Source organism: Eschrichtius robustus, chromosome 10 (assembly GCF_028021215.1).
Source record: "Eschrichtius robustus isolate mEscRob2 chromosome 10, mEscRob2.pri, whole genome shotgun sequence".
Taxonomy (NCBI): Eukaryota; Metazoa; Chordata; class Mammalia; order Artiodactyla; family Eschrichtiidae; genus Eschrichtius; species Eschrichtius robustus.
Genome location: NC_090833.1, coordinates 1,391,923 through 1,411,113, shown reverse-complemented (window position 1 = coordinate 1,411,113; position 19,191 = coordinate 1,391,923). Strand labels below are relative to the sequence as shown.

Genomic DNA, 19,191 nt, shown 5'->3' with positions numbered 1-19,191 from the left:
CCTCCAGGTGGGCCGGTGCCTCTGTGTGCTCTAGGCTCTTTCCTGGCTGGCGCCACCTGCTGCGAAGGGGCCCAGCCACCCCGTGACTTCTGAGACCTGATGGCTGCTTGTCTGCTGTGGCCAAGGGGTCGGGAGGGAGGCGTGGGGCCTGTTTTCTGCCCGTAGAGGGTCAGTGTCACCTTTCGGCAGCCACCACCGGCTGCTTCTGTCCCCGACGGAAGTGTGCCAGGCTGGGCCATGGGATGCCTCTGCCCGACACCCAGGGTGGAAATACCTGCCAGGGGCAGCCCAGGGGCACAAAGGCACGGCCGCCCCTGGGGGATCTTCCCCTGGGACCCCTCAACCAGACACCTTCCTGGGGAAGTGGGCCTGTCCACCCAGGACCCTCCTGCTGGGGTCAGGGCAGCCCACGGCTGGGCACTACAGGGTCGGCGCGGGTGAGCCCCGGCTCCCCGGCTCCCAGCCGGTCCCCTCCTCAGCCCCTACCCACTTCTGGGAAGCAGCCCCAGCGGCAGAGCCAGGTCACCTCCCTCCCTAGCGCTCCCCAGACCCACCACAGACAGCCCCAAGTCCACAGGCGGGCACGGCCCTTCGGTGTCCCGGTGGAGGTGGGGAGGAGAGCTCGGGTCAGGGGAGGTCCTGGCTTGGAAAGCCCCTATGCCTGGGCCACCAACGGGACCGGCCCCTGCGTCCCTCTGAGCACAGGCAGGGGCCCTGGAACTCCACATGGGGTCCCCCCACCTGCCTTTCCCGTGGCTTTGCTCCTGGGTAAGCACGTGGCTTCCCTGCAGCGAGGGTCCTCGCCGGGAGCCTGGCGGGCACGGGGCTGAGAAAGGTGCAGGCTGACTGCCCACGGGAGGGCCCCACATGGCACGGCTGGGCTGGGGTGTGAGCGGGGCTCAGGGGCACGTGAGGCTACCCCCCCCCCAGGGACCCCCGCCAGACTCCACCTCTGGGGCGCAGTGGAGCCTAGTGCCCTGGGAGACCTGGGGCTGTGACTGCCCCGTGGGAGTCCACAGGGGGCCTCGCAGCCCACTGACCTGGCCCTGCCCGGCTGCAGATCGGGGACCGCAGTGGGGAGCTCACGGCCCGCATGAACGTGGCGCAGCTGCAGCTGGCGCTGGGCCGGCTGTCCAGCCCGGCAGCCGCGGAGAAGCCAGACCTGGCCGGCTACGAGGCCCAAGGTGAGCTCCTGGGCTGGGCGTGGGGTCCCGCTCTCCCGCAGGCTCAGACCTCAGCCTGAGAGGCAGGGGCCTGAGAGGGCAGGGGGGTGGCAGGAGGGCTGCTGGGGTAGAGGGGGTACTGGCTCACGCTGGGGCCCAGTGGGCTCCGCCCTCAAACAGGAGACTATTTAACAGAGCTGCCAGCTAAGGGAAGGGGTCCCGCATAAGGTGTTGAGCCCCTGTCCCTGGGGGGTGTCCGCATCTGAGCCCCATCACCAGCTCACTCCAGAGCTCACAGTGGGGTGGGCAAGGACAGGGTGCTGGGGGCAAGTCGGGATCCTGAGATTGGAAGGTGCGGGACACAGCGCGGGCAAAGGGGCTTTCAGGCCAGTCCTTCATGGCTCTGGGGCAGTGAGGCCCTGGGGTTGCCCTGAACCCCCCAGGTTTATCACCAGGGCAGGCACGAGGAGGAGGGGGTCCCTCCCTGCTCCTCCCTAGCCACCCCACTCCTCTGGGGCTGACGACCCCCCTCCAGGCTGGGGGCTGGACCTGGGGGAGGGCTTCTTGTAGGGATGGAGTGGGAGGGGGCTGCTGGCAGGAGGGAGAGGCCAAATCAGCCAGAGGCCGAGGGAGCCGGGAGCCGGGTACTAATCAGCCGAGGCCCGCGGATCAGCCACGGCTGCTGTAATGACCTCATTCACGGGCTGCTGGTCGCCCTGTACAGGTCAGTGACGCTACCCACACAAGAACAGAACGTTCGCCGCCAAGCAGATAGATCAGTAAATATGGGCGCTGCGGCAGGGGGCCGCCCTGAGCTGGCCTCCCGCGCTGCCGGTGGGTACGGGGCAGGCTCTGGGCAGGGAGTTAGCTGCCCCTCCCTCCCAGCCCACACCGTCCCCAACCCGTGGTTCTCGAGTCCTCGGAGAGTCCAGCCCCAGGCCCCTCATGGCTGTGTTCCCGGGTCGCCCACCTTCCCCAGCCTCCAAAGCCCCCAGGCCCGCCCAGGACGAGGCTGGGAAGCCACCCGACTGCGGTGTCAGGTCTCCGGGGTTCTGTGCTGTAATGCTCGTGGATTTGTGGCAATGGCCTGTCCTGGAAGATGAGGGCACCCGTCACCCTCGCTCAGAGGCTGAGACGGAAGGGAGGAAATGGGCTGCCGCGACCCTCAGCCACCCTTGTTTTGGGGGTGCTGTAGCCGGCGGGGATGGGATGGAGTGTGGCCCCCTTCGCTCCCCACCCCGCCCCGGCACGTGCAGGCCAGTGTCTGCCCTTCCGGCCGGGGTTTTCCGAGGGTGGGCAGCTCCGCCCAGAGCCCCTGGCACGCCTGGCCCTGCGAGGCCACCCTCTGGGAACCCCAGCGGCAGGTGGGGGCCGGGCTGAGCCCGACGTCTGGAAAGGCTCCCGCGGAGGCGTGGCCCAGCCCCGGGTTCTCCTGGTGTTTTCCTCCTCCTTTGAGCTGAGGCAAGGGGGGCACAGGGTGGGTGTGGGAACAAGGCAGCATCTGTCCTCCCCACGCCGGCTCTTCTGCTCTGCCCTGGGCCCAGACCCTTCCCAGCCGGGGCCCCAGGAAGCCTCCTCCCACCAGGCTGCCGGCGCCGGGCCGCCAGCAGACGCTGGGAAGAGGCCATCCTCCCGGGAGGACGGTGGCCGGGACGGCCTCCCGAGGCCCGTGGAGGCAGGTCTGGGGGCCCCGGCCCTGGGACGCAGCTGCTGGAGGTGGGCCAGCGCCCTGAGTCTAGGCGGCCCTGGAGAAGGGCCCTGCTCGGAGGAGACCCCCGGTCGGGTGAGCCCGGACGGGCACGGCAGGGCTTTCTGTAGGGGCGGCATCATTCCTTCGTCCGTCCGTTCACTCGTTCTTTCCGGGGCGTGGTGAGCGCGGGTGGTGGGCCGGCCGGGTTTCCGGAAAGCCGGGTGCCTGTCTTCTGGAAGCTGTCCCTGGGGGGCGGGGGCGGGGGCGTTGCATATCCAGAGCCTGGCAGTGGGCGGGGGGGGGGGGGCGAAGGGGGCCAGGTGGGCCCCCAGAGGGCCCTGAACCAGCCCTGGTAGGGGAGCATCTCCAGGGGAGGAGGGAGCCCTGGGCTGGGTCAGGGAGGCAGGAGGGAGCCGGTGGGTGTGGCCGTTGTGGTGGGCGTGGCCTTGCATCACAGGTGTGGCCTGTGGTGGGCCGTGGGCCGTGGGCCTGGCTGGCACTTCATGCAGCTGGAGGACCCAGAGCCTGGCTGGGTTCAGCCCACGTGTTACCCTCACGGCCCTCGCTGCCCCCACCCCAGCTAAGAGGTCCCAGAGTGAGTCTGGGTGGGCGGGGCACCTCCCTGACACTGCTGCCTGGGTCAGGGGCAGTCCTCCCAGGGTACCTGCTGTGCCCACCCTGCCCACCCCAGGAGGGCACCGGGCGGGGGCTCATGCTGGATGGAGGTCCCGCTGCGCCCCCTTGACATGGCAGCACGGTCAGCGCATAAGATGGGGGAGTCGGTGCTGAGCCCCACGGGGCTGCCTGCTTGTCCCCTCTGGTGGACGTCCCCCTGCCTGCCTACAGGGTGTGGGCTGCCCTGCCCCCCCCCACCTGTGCTGCTCCTCAGTCCCTTCCCCCTCTGTGCCCTGCTCAGGGCGTCCTGGGCCCAGAGCAGCAGGAGTCCCTGGACACCACGTCCAGCCACCTTGGGAGGTTGGGATGTTCGTGGAGTGATGTCTGAGCGGCTGCTTAGGCTGCGGGCTCTGGCCCTGGCTCCGCGTGTCCTGGTTGGCAGACCAAGTGGCGACCTAGCTGTGCCTCAGTGTCCCCATCTGGGAAGCAGGCCCACTGGTCATCTTGGGAAGAGCACCTGGCGGGGACAGGGGCACGGCTCATGTCCCCAGGAGGGCTAAAGATGCAGACACATCATCGGCCATCTGTGCATTCAGCAAGTGGCCTGCAGCCCACCCACGTGCCAGGCACCTGTGATGGACAGATCAAGGCTATGGGGCCACAGGGGCCCTCATCTGTCCTTAGATCTGACTCTTCTCCAGCCACTCTCAGCTGGACCCTCTTGGGCTCTCCAGGTGAGCCTGACTTGCTGTAACGCCTGCCCCGTGCAGGCATGCCTACGGCCCCGACTCCCCCTGTCCTGACCCTGGCTCTACCCCTCTGGGCTCTGTGGCCTTGGCCAGGTGGTCACCCTCTCTTGAGCCCCCGTGTCCAAAGTCCTGGGAGGGTGGCCAGGACCTCTTACGCTGGCGACGGCCCGGAAGGGACAGTGCATGAAACTGCCCATGGGGCCTTACACGGTAGGCACGCAGTAAACACTAGCTACTCGTTCCACCATCCTTAAAGCACCTACTGTATGCTAAGCCCTGTCCAAGCCCTAGGGCCACAGCAGTGATAAATGATAAATGCGCGGAAAGAGAATCACATGTTACAGGTGCTTTGGGGGCTGGTTAGGAAAGTTGGCTGGGGCAGGGTGTAGCCGTAAGTACAGCAGCGGGTGGCAGCTCGAGCCCCGTAACAAAACCCCACAGACTGGGCGGCTTGAACCATGGACATTTATTTCTCACAGTTCTGGGGGCTGGATGTTCAAGAGCGGGGTGCCAGCGTGGCGGGGTTCTGTGAGGGCCTCTTGGTTTACAGATGGGGTGGGTAGGGTGTTGGGGGAAGAGAGCAAAGGAGCTCTCTGGTCTCCTCATGTGGGTAGTGATCCCATTGTGAGGGCCCCATCCTCATGACCTCAGCCAACCCTAATCATATCCCCAGGCCCCACCTGCTGTGCCATCACATTGGAGTTTGGGACTTGGACATACGAAATCTGGGAGGATGCAGAATATTCAATCTATAAGCGACATTTGAGTGAAGACTTGAAGGAGTGGAGGGAGAGAGCCCTGAGCCTGAGAAGGAACCGCAGTCCTGGTGGAGGGAACAGCCGTGCAAGGGCCCTGAGGCAGGAGGGATCCCGCCAGGGAGGAGCCGTGGGCCCTTGTGTTAAGCCCCACCCTCACAGCAGTGGGGCCTTTGCAGGTCCAGCATCAGAGGAAGATCTAACCCAGATCCTTGGGGCATCTCTCTGGCCCCTGCATGGAGAAGGGACCACAGGGCAAGGCTGGGCAGGGAGGCAGTGGGGCTCGGGGGCTCAGATTCTGGGTCGGCTCTCAAGGTGGAGCCGCCGGGAGTAGGGAGTGGACGTGAGGAGGGAGTCGGGGGCACCAGGCCGGGCAACTGGAAACCAGTGGGTTGGGACAGAGTGCGTCGAGACGCCTGGTGGGGACAGAGGATGACGAGGGTGCCGCACAGGCCAGGCGCGGTGCGCAGTCCTCGGGAAGTTTCCAGGCCTGACTCTCGGGCGGGCGGGGCAGGAAGCCAGTGGTGCCTGAATGCCCCCAGTCAGGGCGGGCTCAGCCCAGGGGCCGTTGGAAGCGCTGGGTTCGGAACGCGCTCTCCAGACAGAGGACGCATTTAGCCAAGCCCGGAGGGCCTTCCATCCGCTGTCCACATGGGCCGTGAGGGACCCGCCCTGGAGCCGGGCGCAGGCTGCATCTCAGAGGGACCTTTCATGGTGGAGGGCCAGGCGGGGCAGGAGGAGCTGTGCGGGGCCGGGGCCCAGCGGACAGGGTCGGGCAGCGAGTGGGGCCCCCCGCTGGGGCAGCAGGAGCCGGAGCGGGGCTGTTGCAGGCCGGGGGCGGGGTGGGGTAAGGGCCGCCAGGCGAGGGGTCCCCAGTCCTTTGGTTCGGGGCCAGTTCCTTCGTTTCCTCCTCAGAGCTGCCTTCCTCGTGCCGCTGGGGGTGGGCGGGGGGACCCCAGCCCCTCTGCTCCTCTGCTCCACCCGTGGGTGGGCCGTGTGCCCCGAGGCTGCGCCCCTCTGGCTTGGGGCCTGGCAGAAGCCTGCCAGCCAGGGGCTGTTTTCTTGCGGGGTGGGGGGGCAACGGCAGGCCCGTGCGACCACCACAGCAAACGGTGGGACAGGGGGCCGTCAGCTGGCCTAGTCCTGGGGGAACGCTTCTAGGAGCTGCCTGGCTGCCACCTGGTCGGGCCGCTGTGGCCACTCCTTCCCCAGCTCCCGGGACAGCGACCGCCGACGCCCCTCCGAGGATCACTGCGTCCCCACCTCGGGCTGGCACGTCCCTCGGCCTTAGGAGGGCAGGGGGACGGGGTGTGGCTTCCTCAGGGCCTGGAGGCCAGGACAGGGAGAAGGGCACGGCTGCCCACGCCAGCCGCTCCAGGCCACCTGCCCAGTTAGTTCTTGTGAAGCTCTGGATGTTTGGTTTGGGCCGGTCTGAACGCCTGACCGCCAGAGCCGGCTCCCTTCTGGGGACCGTGTCCCAGACAGTGGGTGTGGGCCCAGAACCCAGGCCAGGCTTGGGGTCGGGGGCCGGGTGGAGGGCTCCCCGCCCACCCCTCGAGGCCGCTCGCTGTGGCGTGTGCGCCTGGCCGCAGCGCGGGGCTGGACAGGGCGGGATCTGGGTCCAGCTCCCCACGCCGCACTGCGGGCGTCCACAGAGCAGCTTAGCTTCACGAGCAGAGCCGTGGGCGGTGGGCGCTGGCGGTGGAGACGGAGAGCGAACCATTGCATCCACGGCTGCAGCTCGCTGGGCGCCCGAGACGCACCAGGGGCCGTGAGATGCTTTCCAGCCCCCCTGCGCTGCGGGCAGTGTGTCCGCTGGCACCATTTGACGGGGGCGGGTGGGGCGTGGAGGGGGCTGAGCTCCGCAGGGTGGGTGACCGGTCCAAGGCCAGTGGTGCCGAGACGCGACCCCCAGGGTGTCCACTGGCGCCGGAGGCCTCGGTCACTTTGCCCACTGCGCTTCCCGGCTTTGCCAGGCCCAGCCCTCAGAGGAGAGCTCACTCAGCCCGCCCCCCCCGAGGACCTGGGCTGCCCCGGTGCGGGCACAGGGTGTGGGGAGCAGCTGAGCCGAGGCTGAGGCCCATGGCTGTGTAGACGCAGGAGGAGTATCCAAGGAGAGGGAACAGTGGAAGCAAAGGCGAGCGGGGAAGAGCCGGGCCCAGGGCTCGGGAACTGGAGCTAACGGGGGCAGGGCACGGAAGCCAGACCCCACCTGGCCCCTGTGCGGCCAGCCCCACCTGGACGCCTGCGTGCTTGTCCAGTCGGGGGTGCGGCGGTCGTGCAGTCGCCGCGTTGGCCCCGATGTGGGCTGGGAGGTGGGAAGCTCGTGATCCTCGAGGCCCGGGGTCGGCGCCGGCTGACTGGGCCTGCTGCCTTGCAGGGGCCAGGCCCAAGAGGACACAGAGGCTGAGCGCGGAAACCTGGGACCTGCTGCGGCTCCCCCTGGAGCGGGTGAGTGGGGCTCGGGGCGGGCGGCCGGGGGCACGTGGGGGCAGGTGGCGGCCAAGCGACAGCTGCCTACAGTTAGAAGCAGAGCGTGGGCAGCGGGATAATGAGGCTGGCGTGGTGTTTGCTGAGCTGCCAGCACCCGCCGGGGTTCCCATCTGCGTCACGTCCCTGCCAGGGGCGACAGATGTGCCCCGTGCGGCCCAGGATCCTGGACGGGCCACCTGCCCAGAGAGGGCCCCAGGAGACCCCGCAGCACCGGCGGCTGCTCCCTTCCCGCTCACCGTGGTCCCGCCACCCGGGCCCCCGGGTCCTTACGTGTTGCAGACCCCCAGTGTCCTGGCCGGTCCCCATTCCTGTCTGCTCCCTACTCACTCGGACTCTGCTCTCCGGGGGAAGCAGAGCTGTTATGGGTGGAGCAGCGGGGGCTTGACAAACCCCAGACAGATTTGGGGGCCGCAGGGCCGCTCTGTACCTGCCAGGGTGGGTGCTGTGTGGCCCAGGAGCAGTGGCCTGACCTCTCGGAGCCTCCAGTCCCTCCAGTGTACACTGGGTTCAGTTGTGGACAGCCACGGGGACCCACTGGGGGGACAAGGCTCAGGGCCGCCCACGGTCACCCATCGCTTAGTGTGGGCAGGTGGATGTGTGGGGTGGTCAGAGCCCCTCCAGGCCCCGCCCCGCCTCCCCCTGCCCCCAGGCTGCCGGCAGCTCCCTGTCTTCCTCGGGCCCCTGAGCACCTCCGTGTGGGCCAGTGAAACGGGGCCAACTGCATCTGCTCGGCCCCTCCTGGGGTCCTGGGATGGGGAGCGTTGGCGGCCCGGCCCCCTCCCACGGCCGGCCTTCCTCCCCCTCCCCAGGAGCAGAATGGAGACAGCCACCCTGCGGGGGACTGGCGGGGGCCGGGCAGGGACCTGCTCCCCCTCCCCGTGAGGAGCAGGAAGTACCAGGAAGGGCCGGACGCTGCTGAGAGGAGGCCCCGGGAGGGTGGCCACTCCCCACTGGACAGCGCGGACGTCCGGGTGCAGGTGCCTCGTACGGTAGGCGACTTCTCCCCGGGGGCCCACGGGGAGCCGCGAGGGGCTCCACTGCCCATCCTGCACAGCCCACCTGGAGGCCGGGCCGGGCCTCTCCAGGGAGCTGAGGTCATGGCCCTGTGCTGTCCCCTGGTGCTGTCCCCTGGTGGGCACAGGGCCTGCTGAAAGCCCGGGGCACCCCGGGCAGGGACAGGGTTTACTCATGAGCCGGACGGGAGGCCTCGTGCTGGTGGTGGTGGGGCAACAGGCAGCCCAGGAAGGGTCTGCAGGACAGCTTGGGGGGTGCGGCTCAGGTCCTCGGGCCCAGCCAGCAGCCTTGTCCTGGGGACACAGTGTACAGAGGTAGACAGACAGACGGGGTCTGGTGGACAGATGGGTGGGGGTAGACGGCTGAGGGGTGGGTGGACCAGTGATCGAGTAGACGGACGGGGGGGCTGGAGGGACGGACCTGGTCTCTTGCTGCCTGGCAGGTGTCCCACTGTGCCCAGGACCCTGGCTGGCTTCTCCAGGCTCTCAGGAGCGGGTCAGGTACAGGGGGGCACAGAGGGGCACATGCCCAGCCACACCCAGGTTCAGAGGTCAGCCTGGAGCCCCCCATGCACAGAACACCTGCGTCCAGATCTCCTAGAGTTAGTCTAAAAATAGTTCCCTCCAAGGGTTTAATCAGCACCTTTCCCACCTCTGAGGGGCGTGGGTGCCGTGCTGGGTATTCTTAGCCCCAAATGGCTGCTTTGCACCCGTCTTCCCGTGAGCCTGGGGCAGCCTCCGCTGACCCCATTTGACCCCAGCCCCACTGGATGGGCCAGAGGATGGCCAGAGTCTGTGTCTGGGGAATGGGGTGAGCAGGGGAGGGCACAGGGGCCTGGGGAAGGGGACGGGGTCCCTGCTTGGGGCAGGAGGCCCCGTCAGGCCCCTCCCCGACCCCGAGCCCAGGCAGTGCAAGGGCCCAGGCAGTGCAAGGGTGTTGCCACCAGCACAGCGGGGGCTGCGGGATCTGAGGAGGGTGGCTGGGTGTGGTCTGAGGGCCCGAGAACTTGTCCTGGGGCCGGGCATGGGGAGCAGGGCTGGGCCGGCCCCAAAGGTCAGGGGGAGTCTTGGAGTCGGCCCAGCCAGAGAGGGCCTGGGCAGGGAAGGACCCCTGCCAGGGCACTGGGGAGCCACAGCGGGCTCTGGAGTAGGAAGGGCCTGCCCAGGGCCGAGCAGAGGCCTGGCCTGTGCTCATGGCCCCCACCGCCCGGCTTCACCCAGGACCATATACTTACCAGGTGACGGCGGTGTCCGTACCCACACCCCGTTGTTTATGCTGTGAAACGGGGACTGAGCGAGGGGGGCAGCGCCTGCACCCCAGCTGCCTAGGCCCCCCCACCCCACCCTGCCCCGCAGCAGGGAGCGCGCAAAGAGAGACTTGTCTCTCTGATTCTCTCGCATCCCCAAGCCACACCAGCCTCCCCGCACGAGGGCTGTTTTGGAAGCCTTCCCAAAGAGGCAACCGAGGCAAAGCCGTACATCCCCCCACTCCCATCTGGGGGCCTCAGAGCCTTGGGCCCCAGAGGCAGGGCCTGGGGAGGTGAGCCAGGCCCCCCAGACGCACTGCGGCTGCCACGGGCAGAGACCAGCACTGCGAGATCGCTTGCCCGTCCCATCTGTTAGTTCTGGCCCAGCCGTGTCCCTGTAGCTGCAGTTCCGGGACCTCTTCTACCAAATAGATGGCAGTCAAGGCTCAGGCTTGTCACGTGTGCCTTGTTTACAGCAGCCCTAAGGGGGAAACCGTGGCTCAGCGTAGGAAGGAAGTGGCTCGAGGGCGTCCAGCTAGGAATGGTAGGGCTGGGGTTCCTAGGCCAGGGTCAGCTCCTGGCACCCACAGGTTGGCCCCCGTAGAGAGCACGTCAAGGTTTCCGGCCATGGTGGTGTCTTGGTGTCTTTGGAGAAAGTTCCTACGACAGGGTTCTGAGCCTGGCCCCAGCTGGAGGCCTGGACCCCGATGGTGGGCTGAGCCCACGTGCCCACCCGGGCACCTGACAGGAGGCGGCCTCAGAGGGCCAGTCCCAGGCTGCTGGTGGTGGCCCTCTGTCCCCAGGGCTGTAATGGAAGGGGCCGGCAGCTCTGAACCCACTGTAGAAGGAGCAGGACAGAGGGGGCCCTAAGAGGGGCCTCTGGTGTCCTTGTCCTGTCCTCACCTCTCTTGCCGGGACTACCCAGATGCCTCGGGTGGTCGGCTCCTGCTGGCTCCAGGGCCGGGCTGACGCTGACTCCGCGACCTGCCAGAGCAGGAAAGGGACACCCAGGCGGCAGCAGGAGGCCAGGGAGGGCACTGCGGCCAAGGGGCTTTGGTCTGGGGCCAGGCAGAAGCCAAGGGGGCCACTGTGTGGTGACGTGGCTCTGCAGGGGGTAAGGGTGTCAGGCCACGCGGCCATCGAGGCCCAGAATGGGAAAGGACACCCATCCGTCTGGCTCCTCTCCGGGCTGGGCAGGAGGCCGGGGCTGCTGTCAGAGAGAAAGTGCTCCCCAGACAGGTTTCATCCCCTCGCCCTGCTGCTGGGACTGCCCACAGGCTCTGTGCTCAGGAATATCCATCTCCGAGTGTTTACGGAGAGAGTGAGTGTGTGTGTGTGTGTGTGTGTGTGTGTGTGTGTGTGTGTGTGTGTGTGTGTGTGTGTGTGTGTGTGTGTGCAGTGCGGGTGGGCGGGGACGGGGAGTGGCGCTCGCCCTGGGTCCTATTTAAGCATCAAGCTAACAGGGCCTGTGGGTCTCTGCGGTGAGGCAGCACCGGGCACTGCAGGCAGGGCAGTGGCACAGGGGCCTTGGCGTCCTGCCTGGGCTCCACGTGGCCCAGCACCCAAATCCACCTGGCTGCCGGCGGGCAGGGCTGCGGATCCGCGTGAGTGGGGGGTCCCTAACACGGCCGGAGGCTCACGGCCTGTCGGAGCTGGACTCAGGCGGCAGGGCGCTCCTCCTGGGGGGCCGGGGCGGTGGACGGTCAGCCGGCGGGCAAGCAGTCAGCTCCCCGGCAGCCTTGCCCGGGCCAGTTCAGTGGGGGTGAGTCCCGTGTGTTGATCCGTACTCACCTGCCTTCGCACGTCCCCATCCTGGGCGGCTCGGGAGCCAGGGCAGCCGCAGCCCCGAGGAGCTGGCCAGGCCGGCTGGAGGGGACAGCCGGGCCTGGCGGATGGAGAGTTTGCGCAACCAGGGCTGGCTCCTTCTTCCCGGGGAGAAGATGGGCTGAAACCCCTGCGGTGGGGCTGGAGTGAGCCTCAAGGAGTTCTGACCTCCGGGCGGAGGGAGCCCGAGTCAGGCAGAGGAGAGGGGAGGGAACATGGGGTGGCCTCCAGGTCCCCTGAACGTGTCCTACTGGGATGCAGGCCGGTGTCCTGAGCGAGGGGCGTGGGCCTCCCCCTGTGCCTGTGGTCCCAGGTCAACAGTGTCCTGCATGAGGGGGCGCCCGCCCTTCACAGGTGGCCCCGGGCTCGGGGAGGGTGAGAGCTGCCAGGCCCCGGGCCAGTCCCAGGTCTCAGGCTGGGATGGCTCTGGCGCAGCGCCTCAGGAGCCTGTCTGGACAACCGTGGCGGGGCCCTCAGCCCAGCCCTGGCCGCAGTGGTGATGGCGCCATGAGAGGCCTACAGCAAACCCCTCCTCCTTCAGGTGCCTCTCTTGAGCCCGAGTTGCAGCCCAGGGGAGGCTGGAGGAGTGTTGGGGACACATGTGTCCAGTGAAGTGGGACCCCCGGGTCACACCTTTCCTGGGAGGGGCCTGGCTCCATTCACCTGGCCCATGGTTCACCTGGGAGAGCCCAGCTGGGGCCAGACGCTGGGCTGGGGGCGGGAGCAACAGCTGCCCCTGCAGTGGGGACGGTGCTGCGCTCACCCCACACCTGGCGGAGCCGGGGGCCCCCCAGCCTGCGAGCAGAGCCCACAAGCGCCTGGGGGAGGCACCTGTACGTAGACCCCACCGGTTCATGGGTTGACGCTGGTCCCCAGCCACTCTCTGCCGGGCTTGCAGGTCCCCAGGAGGCCCCGACTAGGTGCAGCCCCCTGGCCAAGGCCCCTGTGGGCCCCTCAGTACCGGCTCTGCCTTCCCTGCAGGTTTCCTGGGCACCACAGGAGAGCAGAGCCCTCAGGGGTGGATTTTGAACCCCCGGCTCCGGCCTTGGCTCTGGGCCTGCCCTGGACAGGCAGGGGGTGGGGAGGTGCGACCCAAGAGCCTGAGCCCGGTGGGGTCTCCTCCGAGCCACCACCTGCCGGCACAGGTCGGTGGGACCACCCGCTCGGCTGCCCCTCCCTGCCCACGTTGGCCAGCGGGTCCTCCCGGCCTTCGGACGTCTCACTGCCCCACGGCCTGAGCCCAGCTCTAAGCCCTCACTGTGCTCTGGGAGACCAGGCTGGGCCAGCTTCCTGGGCCCCAGTCTCCTCTGTGGAACGGGTTGGTGATCGGTTGTCGGGAGCTCTGGGGGTTCACGCATTTCAGGCAGGGCTCTGAGCAACAAGGCGGCCGCCAGCCAGCCAGCCAAGAGATGGACAGGCCAGGGCTGGGCAGGGGGCACCAGCTTCCGAGGGGGGCGGGGGTGGGGTGCCAATTAGCACCCAAAGTGTCCTCTGGAAGCCACTCCATCCAGCCGTCAGCCCGCAGGGCCCTGGACCAGGCTTGCTGAGGCTGGCGCCGGGGGTGGTCCTGCTCTGGTCCTGCCCTTTGGGCAGCCCCTGAGAGACCACGCCCTCCATGGAGGTGTGAACTGAGGCCGGTGGCAGTGGGCTTGCCCAAGGCCACCCTGCCAGTCGGGACTCAGCCTGACCCAGTGACCTGGTCTCACCCTATCCCACCGACTGCCTCAGAACTGCGGCCCCTCCCCCATCCTGACCCAGCAGTGGGACTTGCCCGGGTCAGCTGGCTTACCCCAAGGTCAGCCCTCCCCGTTGCCCAGGCTGCACACTTAATGTAACTTTTTTTAAAAAAATTTATGTATTTTTTTGGCTGCGTTGGGTCTTCGTTGCTGCACGTGGGCTTCTCTCTAGTTGCGGCAAGCGGCCTGCTCCTTGCGGTGGCTTCTCCTGTTGTGGAGCACGGGCTCTAGGCACGTGGGCTTCAGTAGTTGTGGCACGCGGGCTCAGCAGCTGTGGCTCGCGGGCTCTAGAGCGCAGGCTCAGTAGTTGTGGTGCACGGGCTTAGTTGCTCCGCGGCATGTGGGATCTTCCCGGACCAGGGCTTGAACCCGTGTCCCCTGCACTGGCAGGCGGATTCTCAACCACTGCGCCACCAGGGAAGCCCCCAGGCTGCACACTTATGCTCACTGAGGGCAGCTTCCAGAGCCCCTGTGGTCCAACCACCGACCCAGGGCCCCCAGCCTGGCGTCCTGGCTCTCCCCAGCCACCCAGAGCAGACCCTGGCCCACCACACTCCCACCTCGGCCAGCACGCGGAGGGAGGGGCTGGGGGATGAGAGCACCGTCTCTGTAGCCTGGCCCCCCACACATCTGCTATCCTCCGGGGACCTTATAAAACTGTCCAAACCCCACACGGGGTGGGACTGGGAACACAGAAGCCCTCACCTCCCCAGTTCGGGCTCCTTGCCTTGGGTGGTATGACCTGACATTGCTGTCACCTCTGGGTCCACCATCACCGCTGCCAGGGCCCTGGCACCGGCCACTTCCAGTGTGCATAACGAGCTGCCAAGGGCCTAGTCAGTCACTCACTCGTTTATTTGTTTAGCAGACACTGGTGAGTGCTGTGCTGGGTGCTGGGGCTCCAGAGCTGCACAGGCACGGGTGGCACTCGCTGCAGGGGGCTGACACAAGTGCCCAGTAGGGGCCCCCGGGGGACACCAGGGAGGAGAGAAGGGAGGGCGGTGGTGGTGCTGGGAGCCGGAGGGGCGGGTGGGGGAGGAGGGTCCTGACCTCGGCCCAGGCCGAGCAGCCACTCAGCTGTGTCCGGGGGTCTGTGAGGGGCTGGTGACCACAGCAGGGCCACCTGTGGCTGGCCCAGAGCCAGCACTGACTGCCCGTCCCGCCCCCCAGAGCATCCCCCGGGCCCCATCCTCCGACGAGGAGTGCTTCTTTGACCTGCTGAGCAAGTTCCAGAGCAGCCGCATGGATGACCAGCGCTGTCCCCTGGAGGAGGGTCAGCCCGCGGCTGCTGAAGCCACGGCCGCCCCCACCCTGGAGGAGAGGATTGGTGAGCCCGCGGGGGCCGGGGCCGGTCCCCTCCCTCTGCTGCAGTGTTCCGAGGGCGGGGCGGACCAGCTGCGAAGTGCCCCCTGTCACCGTGAGCCCCATGTCCCCGCCTTGCCCAAAGCTGCATCCCGGGAAACGTGTAATCATCCCACCCTCCGGAACACACCGTGTCAGGGCGCAGCGGTCCCGGAGCGGGTGTGGGAAGCCAGGCTCTCTCCTCCGTCACCCCCTGGAGGCCCTCAAGGCGGGCGTCGGGCCCACGGCAGGAGCGGCTGAGAGCAGCTGGGGTCTGGGGTCGGCAGAGAGGCTGCTGGGGGCTCCGGGGGCACAGTGGGCTAGGTCCCTGCCTCCCCGGGCCTGACCCCCTGTGCCCCGCAGCCCAGCCCTCGCTGACGGCCTCCCCTCAGACCGAGGAGTTCTTCGACCTCATCGCCAGCTCCCAGAGCCGCCGCCTGGACGACCAGCGGGCCAGCGTGGGCAGCCTGCCCGGGCTGCGCATCACCCATAACAATCTGGGCCACCTGCGTGGTGACGGGGACCCCCAGGAACCGGGGGACGAGTTCTTCAACATGCTCATCAAGTGCCAGGTGGGCCTGCAGCCCGGGGCGGCCGGGGGCTCCGCCACCCTCGTCCCGCCTGTCCCCCAGCCCCTCGGCCCCGGTTAGCTCAGGGCCCCTCCCCGGGAGGCTCCACGCAGGCCGGCCTGGGCCCTGGGTCCTCCGTCTCAGGGTGCGTCACGGGGGACTGGACCCCAGGCTGGCTCGGCCGGTGTCTCTGAGTGCCCGTGGGTGCTCAGACCCATGGGCCGCCTCCTGGGCCCCCTGAGTAGGTCACCCCAGGACATCCTCAGGCGGGCCCCTCCCTACGGTGTAGGAGCCTGGAGCCGGGCGCGTCACCAGGTATTCCTCCAGCCTTCCACATCCGGATGGAGAAAACCGAGGGCCAGGCGGCACCCCCAGAGCACAGAGGGCAGGAGGGGGTCTGGCCGACGCCATGGGGTGCAGCCGCCCACCAGTCTGGGCGGGGCAGAACTGCAGGTGGGGTTTCGGGGTCAGGAAACCCTCCGTGAAATGGCTGGGGAGGGGGCAGCCTCACAGCCCCCGTGCAGGAAGCTGGAAAGTTTCCAGCTGTGACATTGCTTCCCACAGAGGAGAGGAAAGTGCAGCTCCGGGCCACTCCGAGAAGCCTCAAAAGCAGCCCCTACCGAGAGCCCCGCCCACACGCACGCACGCGCCACAGGCTCCGCCCACACGCACGCACGCGCCACAGGCTCCGCCGGCTCGAGACCCTGCAGAGAGGCCCAGCACCCGCTCGGCCCCCTGACCCGCTGGGGCCCTGGGGCGCTCGGCACCACCAGCTCGGGGAGCTGCGGCCCCGCCCTGTCCCTGGGGCTCGTGAACACACCACGGGCTGGTGGCCTTAGGAGCAGACCTGGGAGGCCACTCCAGCAGCTCGCCCGCCGGGTAGGCCGTTCGCAGGATCAGGGCTCCCAGCTGTGCCCTGGAGCTGAGTCCCAGGGAGGCCCTCCTGAGCTGGCACTGCCGCCGAGGTGTCCCCGGGGCCTCTGAGCGCCGGGCCCAGGCGCTGGGCTGGGCCCTCCAAGGCCTGGGGAGGCGAGGCCGCCGACCCGCGTGTCCATGTCTGCGCAGTCCTCCAGGATCGACGACCAGCGCTGCCCGCCGCCGGACGTGCTGCCCCGCGGCCCCACCATGCCCGACGAGGACTTCTTCAGCCTCATCCAGAGGGTCCAGGCCAAGCGGATGGACGAGCAGCGGGTGGACCTCGCCGGGAGCCCGGAGGAGGTGGGCGGACCCCCCGAGCCCCGGCAGCAGTGCCAGCCCGGCGCCAGCTAAGGCCTCGCACCCACAGCCGGGCCCGCCCCACCCCCGCTCCTGGACCGGGGCGGCGGCCGGGGGGAGCTCCCAAATGTCCAGGATGTCCACAGTCCCCCCCTCAGAAGCCAGATCCTCCCGAGGCCACAGCTGAGGGCAGGCTCTGAGCCACCCAGCTCTTCTCACTGAGCCGGACGCTGGGCACGCGGCCCCCGTGGCGTCCCCTCCCCAGGGCAGCAGGCTCGGGCCAGGGCCCACTCCGGTCCTGCGCCGGCCCCTTGAGGTACGCAGCTTCCTGCAGGCCTGCCCCGCCCAGCCCTGCCGTCGCCCCGCCCCTGCCCCAGGCCGGGCCTCCAGCATGTCGGCCCCGAAGCCCGGTGCTGTCCAGACCTCCACGCTCTCTCCCTGACCCCCGCCCGGCCAAATGTGAAAACCCCGCTGACCCCCAACCCCCACAGGTGTCTCTGAAGCCTCTTCTCTGGGGCCACCAGCGGCACGGGCGTTTCTGTCCTCCTGAAGCTGGCCCAGCTGTGCTCGCCCCAGTCCGGCCTCACCCCTGGGGAGGACCCCCTCCCAGCCCCTCTCCCCTCCCTCCTACCGGGCCTGGAGGAGGAGGAGGAGGAGGAGGAGGAGGCCAGTCCCGGAAAGCCTGGGGCCTGACCAGGCAGTGGAGGCAGTGCCCCCTACGTGGGGTCCCCGGGCCCTGGCACTTTAGTCCCCAGCCCCACGGTCCTGAGCCGGTAGGGCGGGGAGGGAAGGGGGTGAGCTCCACATTCCTCAAGTCCAAGCCCAGGAGCCCAGGAACTGAGCCGGCCCGGTTCTGGGAATACCAGCCGGTAGGGGTCTGCACCCTGACCATGCCAGGGTGGGCGGCAGGTGCGAGGGCTCCAGCTCTGTGGCCGTGGCGAGCACCCAGCCCTCAACCCCACCGCGGGGTGAGATGACATCACGCCTTCTCCCGTGGGCTGAGTCGGCCCTCGGGATTGGGCAGGAGACAGGCCCCCGGGGAGACCGTGGCCGGTGCCCTCGCCCAGACCCCCCGTGTCAGCCCGCCTACTGCAGGGCCCACCTCCAGCTCCCCTGGAGCGTCCCTGGGTCGAGGCGCAGCCCCACGGCCCCCAGGCGGCCCTTCTCTTGCGTGGCGCCTCACCCAGCCCCACGGTCCCGCTCTCTGAGCGTGGGGAGGCCGCCGGGCCCCCGCCCCTCGGTACAGCCCGGGGCGCTCTGGGCGGAGGGGCCCCCCGAGGGCGAGGGTAGGGCGGCAGGTGTGGGGGCAGAGGCCAGAGCACAGGCTCCTGCTTGGCCGCCCCACACACCCGAATGTACGTGCGTATTTATTGCTCACACGTGTGTTTGCCATGTTGTCAAGGGGTCCTTTCCAACCCAAGAGGTACATCTGTTCTTCTGTTTTTCCCGAAAAAAATAAAAGTCTGCCAAGCGAATGCTGTTGTGTCAGGATGAGGGCTGGCGGAGGTGCTGGTGCTTTCAGAGGCCCAGTGACTCCCTCACCTGGGTGAGCAAGCCTACACCGTGCCAAGGGCCTGGGGTCGGGGAGCAGTGCCCTCCTGCACCCCCAAGGCTGCCCCTGCTCCCGCCCACCCCCGCACATGGGCTCGGTCCCTGCTGTGTTTATGGGTGGGGGCGGGGCTAGGGCTCAGAGGGGTGAGGCGGCAGTCCCAGGGGGACACAGCCAGTGAGGGTGCTAGGAGCCCAAGTGTCCTCCAAAGCCCACGCCCCAGCCCTGAGTCCCACGCTCCCCTCCCAGAGGAGCCGTGGTGCCGTGACGAGGCTGCTGGAAGGCGCGGAGTGCAGTGTGGGGCAGCCCCCGAGCGGGGCACAGGGAACCCCAGGCCTCCCTACCGAGCCTGCCATCCTGCAGCCTCTCTTGGGTGAGGCGAAGAAAAGGGAGGGTGGGTGAGAACAAGGCCTATACGGGGAAGGGTAGAGCCCCCAACCCCCCACCCCCCACCCCAGAGAGTTCTCAGTGCTCCGGGAAGCCTGGCGCTGGCGCTGTGCCAGCAAATATCACGGGGCGCCGTGCCTCTCAGCGGCTCACAGCCAGGCCAGGACGCTAAAGGCTCTGAGAAGTCCTGCAGGAAGAAGTTTGTGTGATGTCCTCGAACCCAGCGTTGCCTATCAAGCTGTCCTCAGAAGACTACACTTGGGGACGTGCTGTCACAGGATCACAGGAGGTTGGCCCAGATACCCCAATTTGACCATTTGGAGAGAGTCCTGGCCGGGGATGAGGGAGGAAAGATAGTTGGGGGGTGGTGGAAAGAGCCAGGGGCACCTTGAGAAGGGACTGGAGATGGATGGCGGCTGGGCGGGGGCCACGTGGGGAGGCACCAGGGTCGGTCAGGAGGCAGGGGAGGAAAAGTGGGCAGGAGCCTTTCCTGTGGTTTCTGTGGGAAGCAACAGCGAGGCAGGGCCAGCAGGCCTGCTCGGCTGGTGAGAAGGTCTTCAGTGGCTCTGGGTGGAGGGGCTGCCCGAGTTGTCCGGAACCTGCCCTGGGTGCACTCGCCCTACCACGTCCAGGAACTGACCAGCTCTCCCGGGTCAGAGGGCCCAGACGTCAAAACGTCAGAAAGCAGACAACAAAAAGATGCGGCAAGCACCCACGTCCAAACCGCCCACGGGAGGAGGGCTTGGCCTGGGTGGCCCTCCTGGGTCCGCTCTGCACTCTCAGAGTCCGGCCAGCTCCCTGGGCCTCCCCACACCTGGTTCCAACCCTGTGGCGGCAGCGAGGCC

General features: G+C 68.2%; 1 protein-coding gene across 1 annotated transcript in view; it reads left to right on the top strand.

The window, feature by feature from the left end:
* GPSM1 (G protein signaling modulator 1) overlaps window positions 1-17,885 on the top strand; it is a 30,306-nt gene extending 12,421 nt beyond the window's left edge. The window contains 7 exon segments of the mRNA XM_068552164.1: window positions 1,061-1,184; window positions 7,353-7,423; window positions 8,275-8,454; window positions 14,456-14,612; window positions 14,990-15,198; window positions 16,261-16,399; window positions 16,402-17,885. Of these exon segments, the coding sequence (XP_068408265.1) occupies window positions 1,061-1,184; window positions 7,353-7,423; window positions 8,275-8,454; window positions 14,456-14,612; window positions 14,990-15,198; window positions 16,261-16,399; window positions 16,402-16,610 (1,089 nt within the window). The 3' untranslated portion in view covers window positions 16,611-17,885.
* The last annotated feature ends 1,306 nt before the right edge of the window (window positions 17,886-19,191 follow it).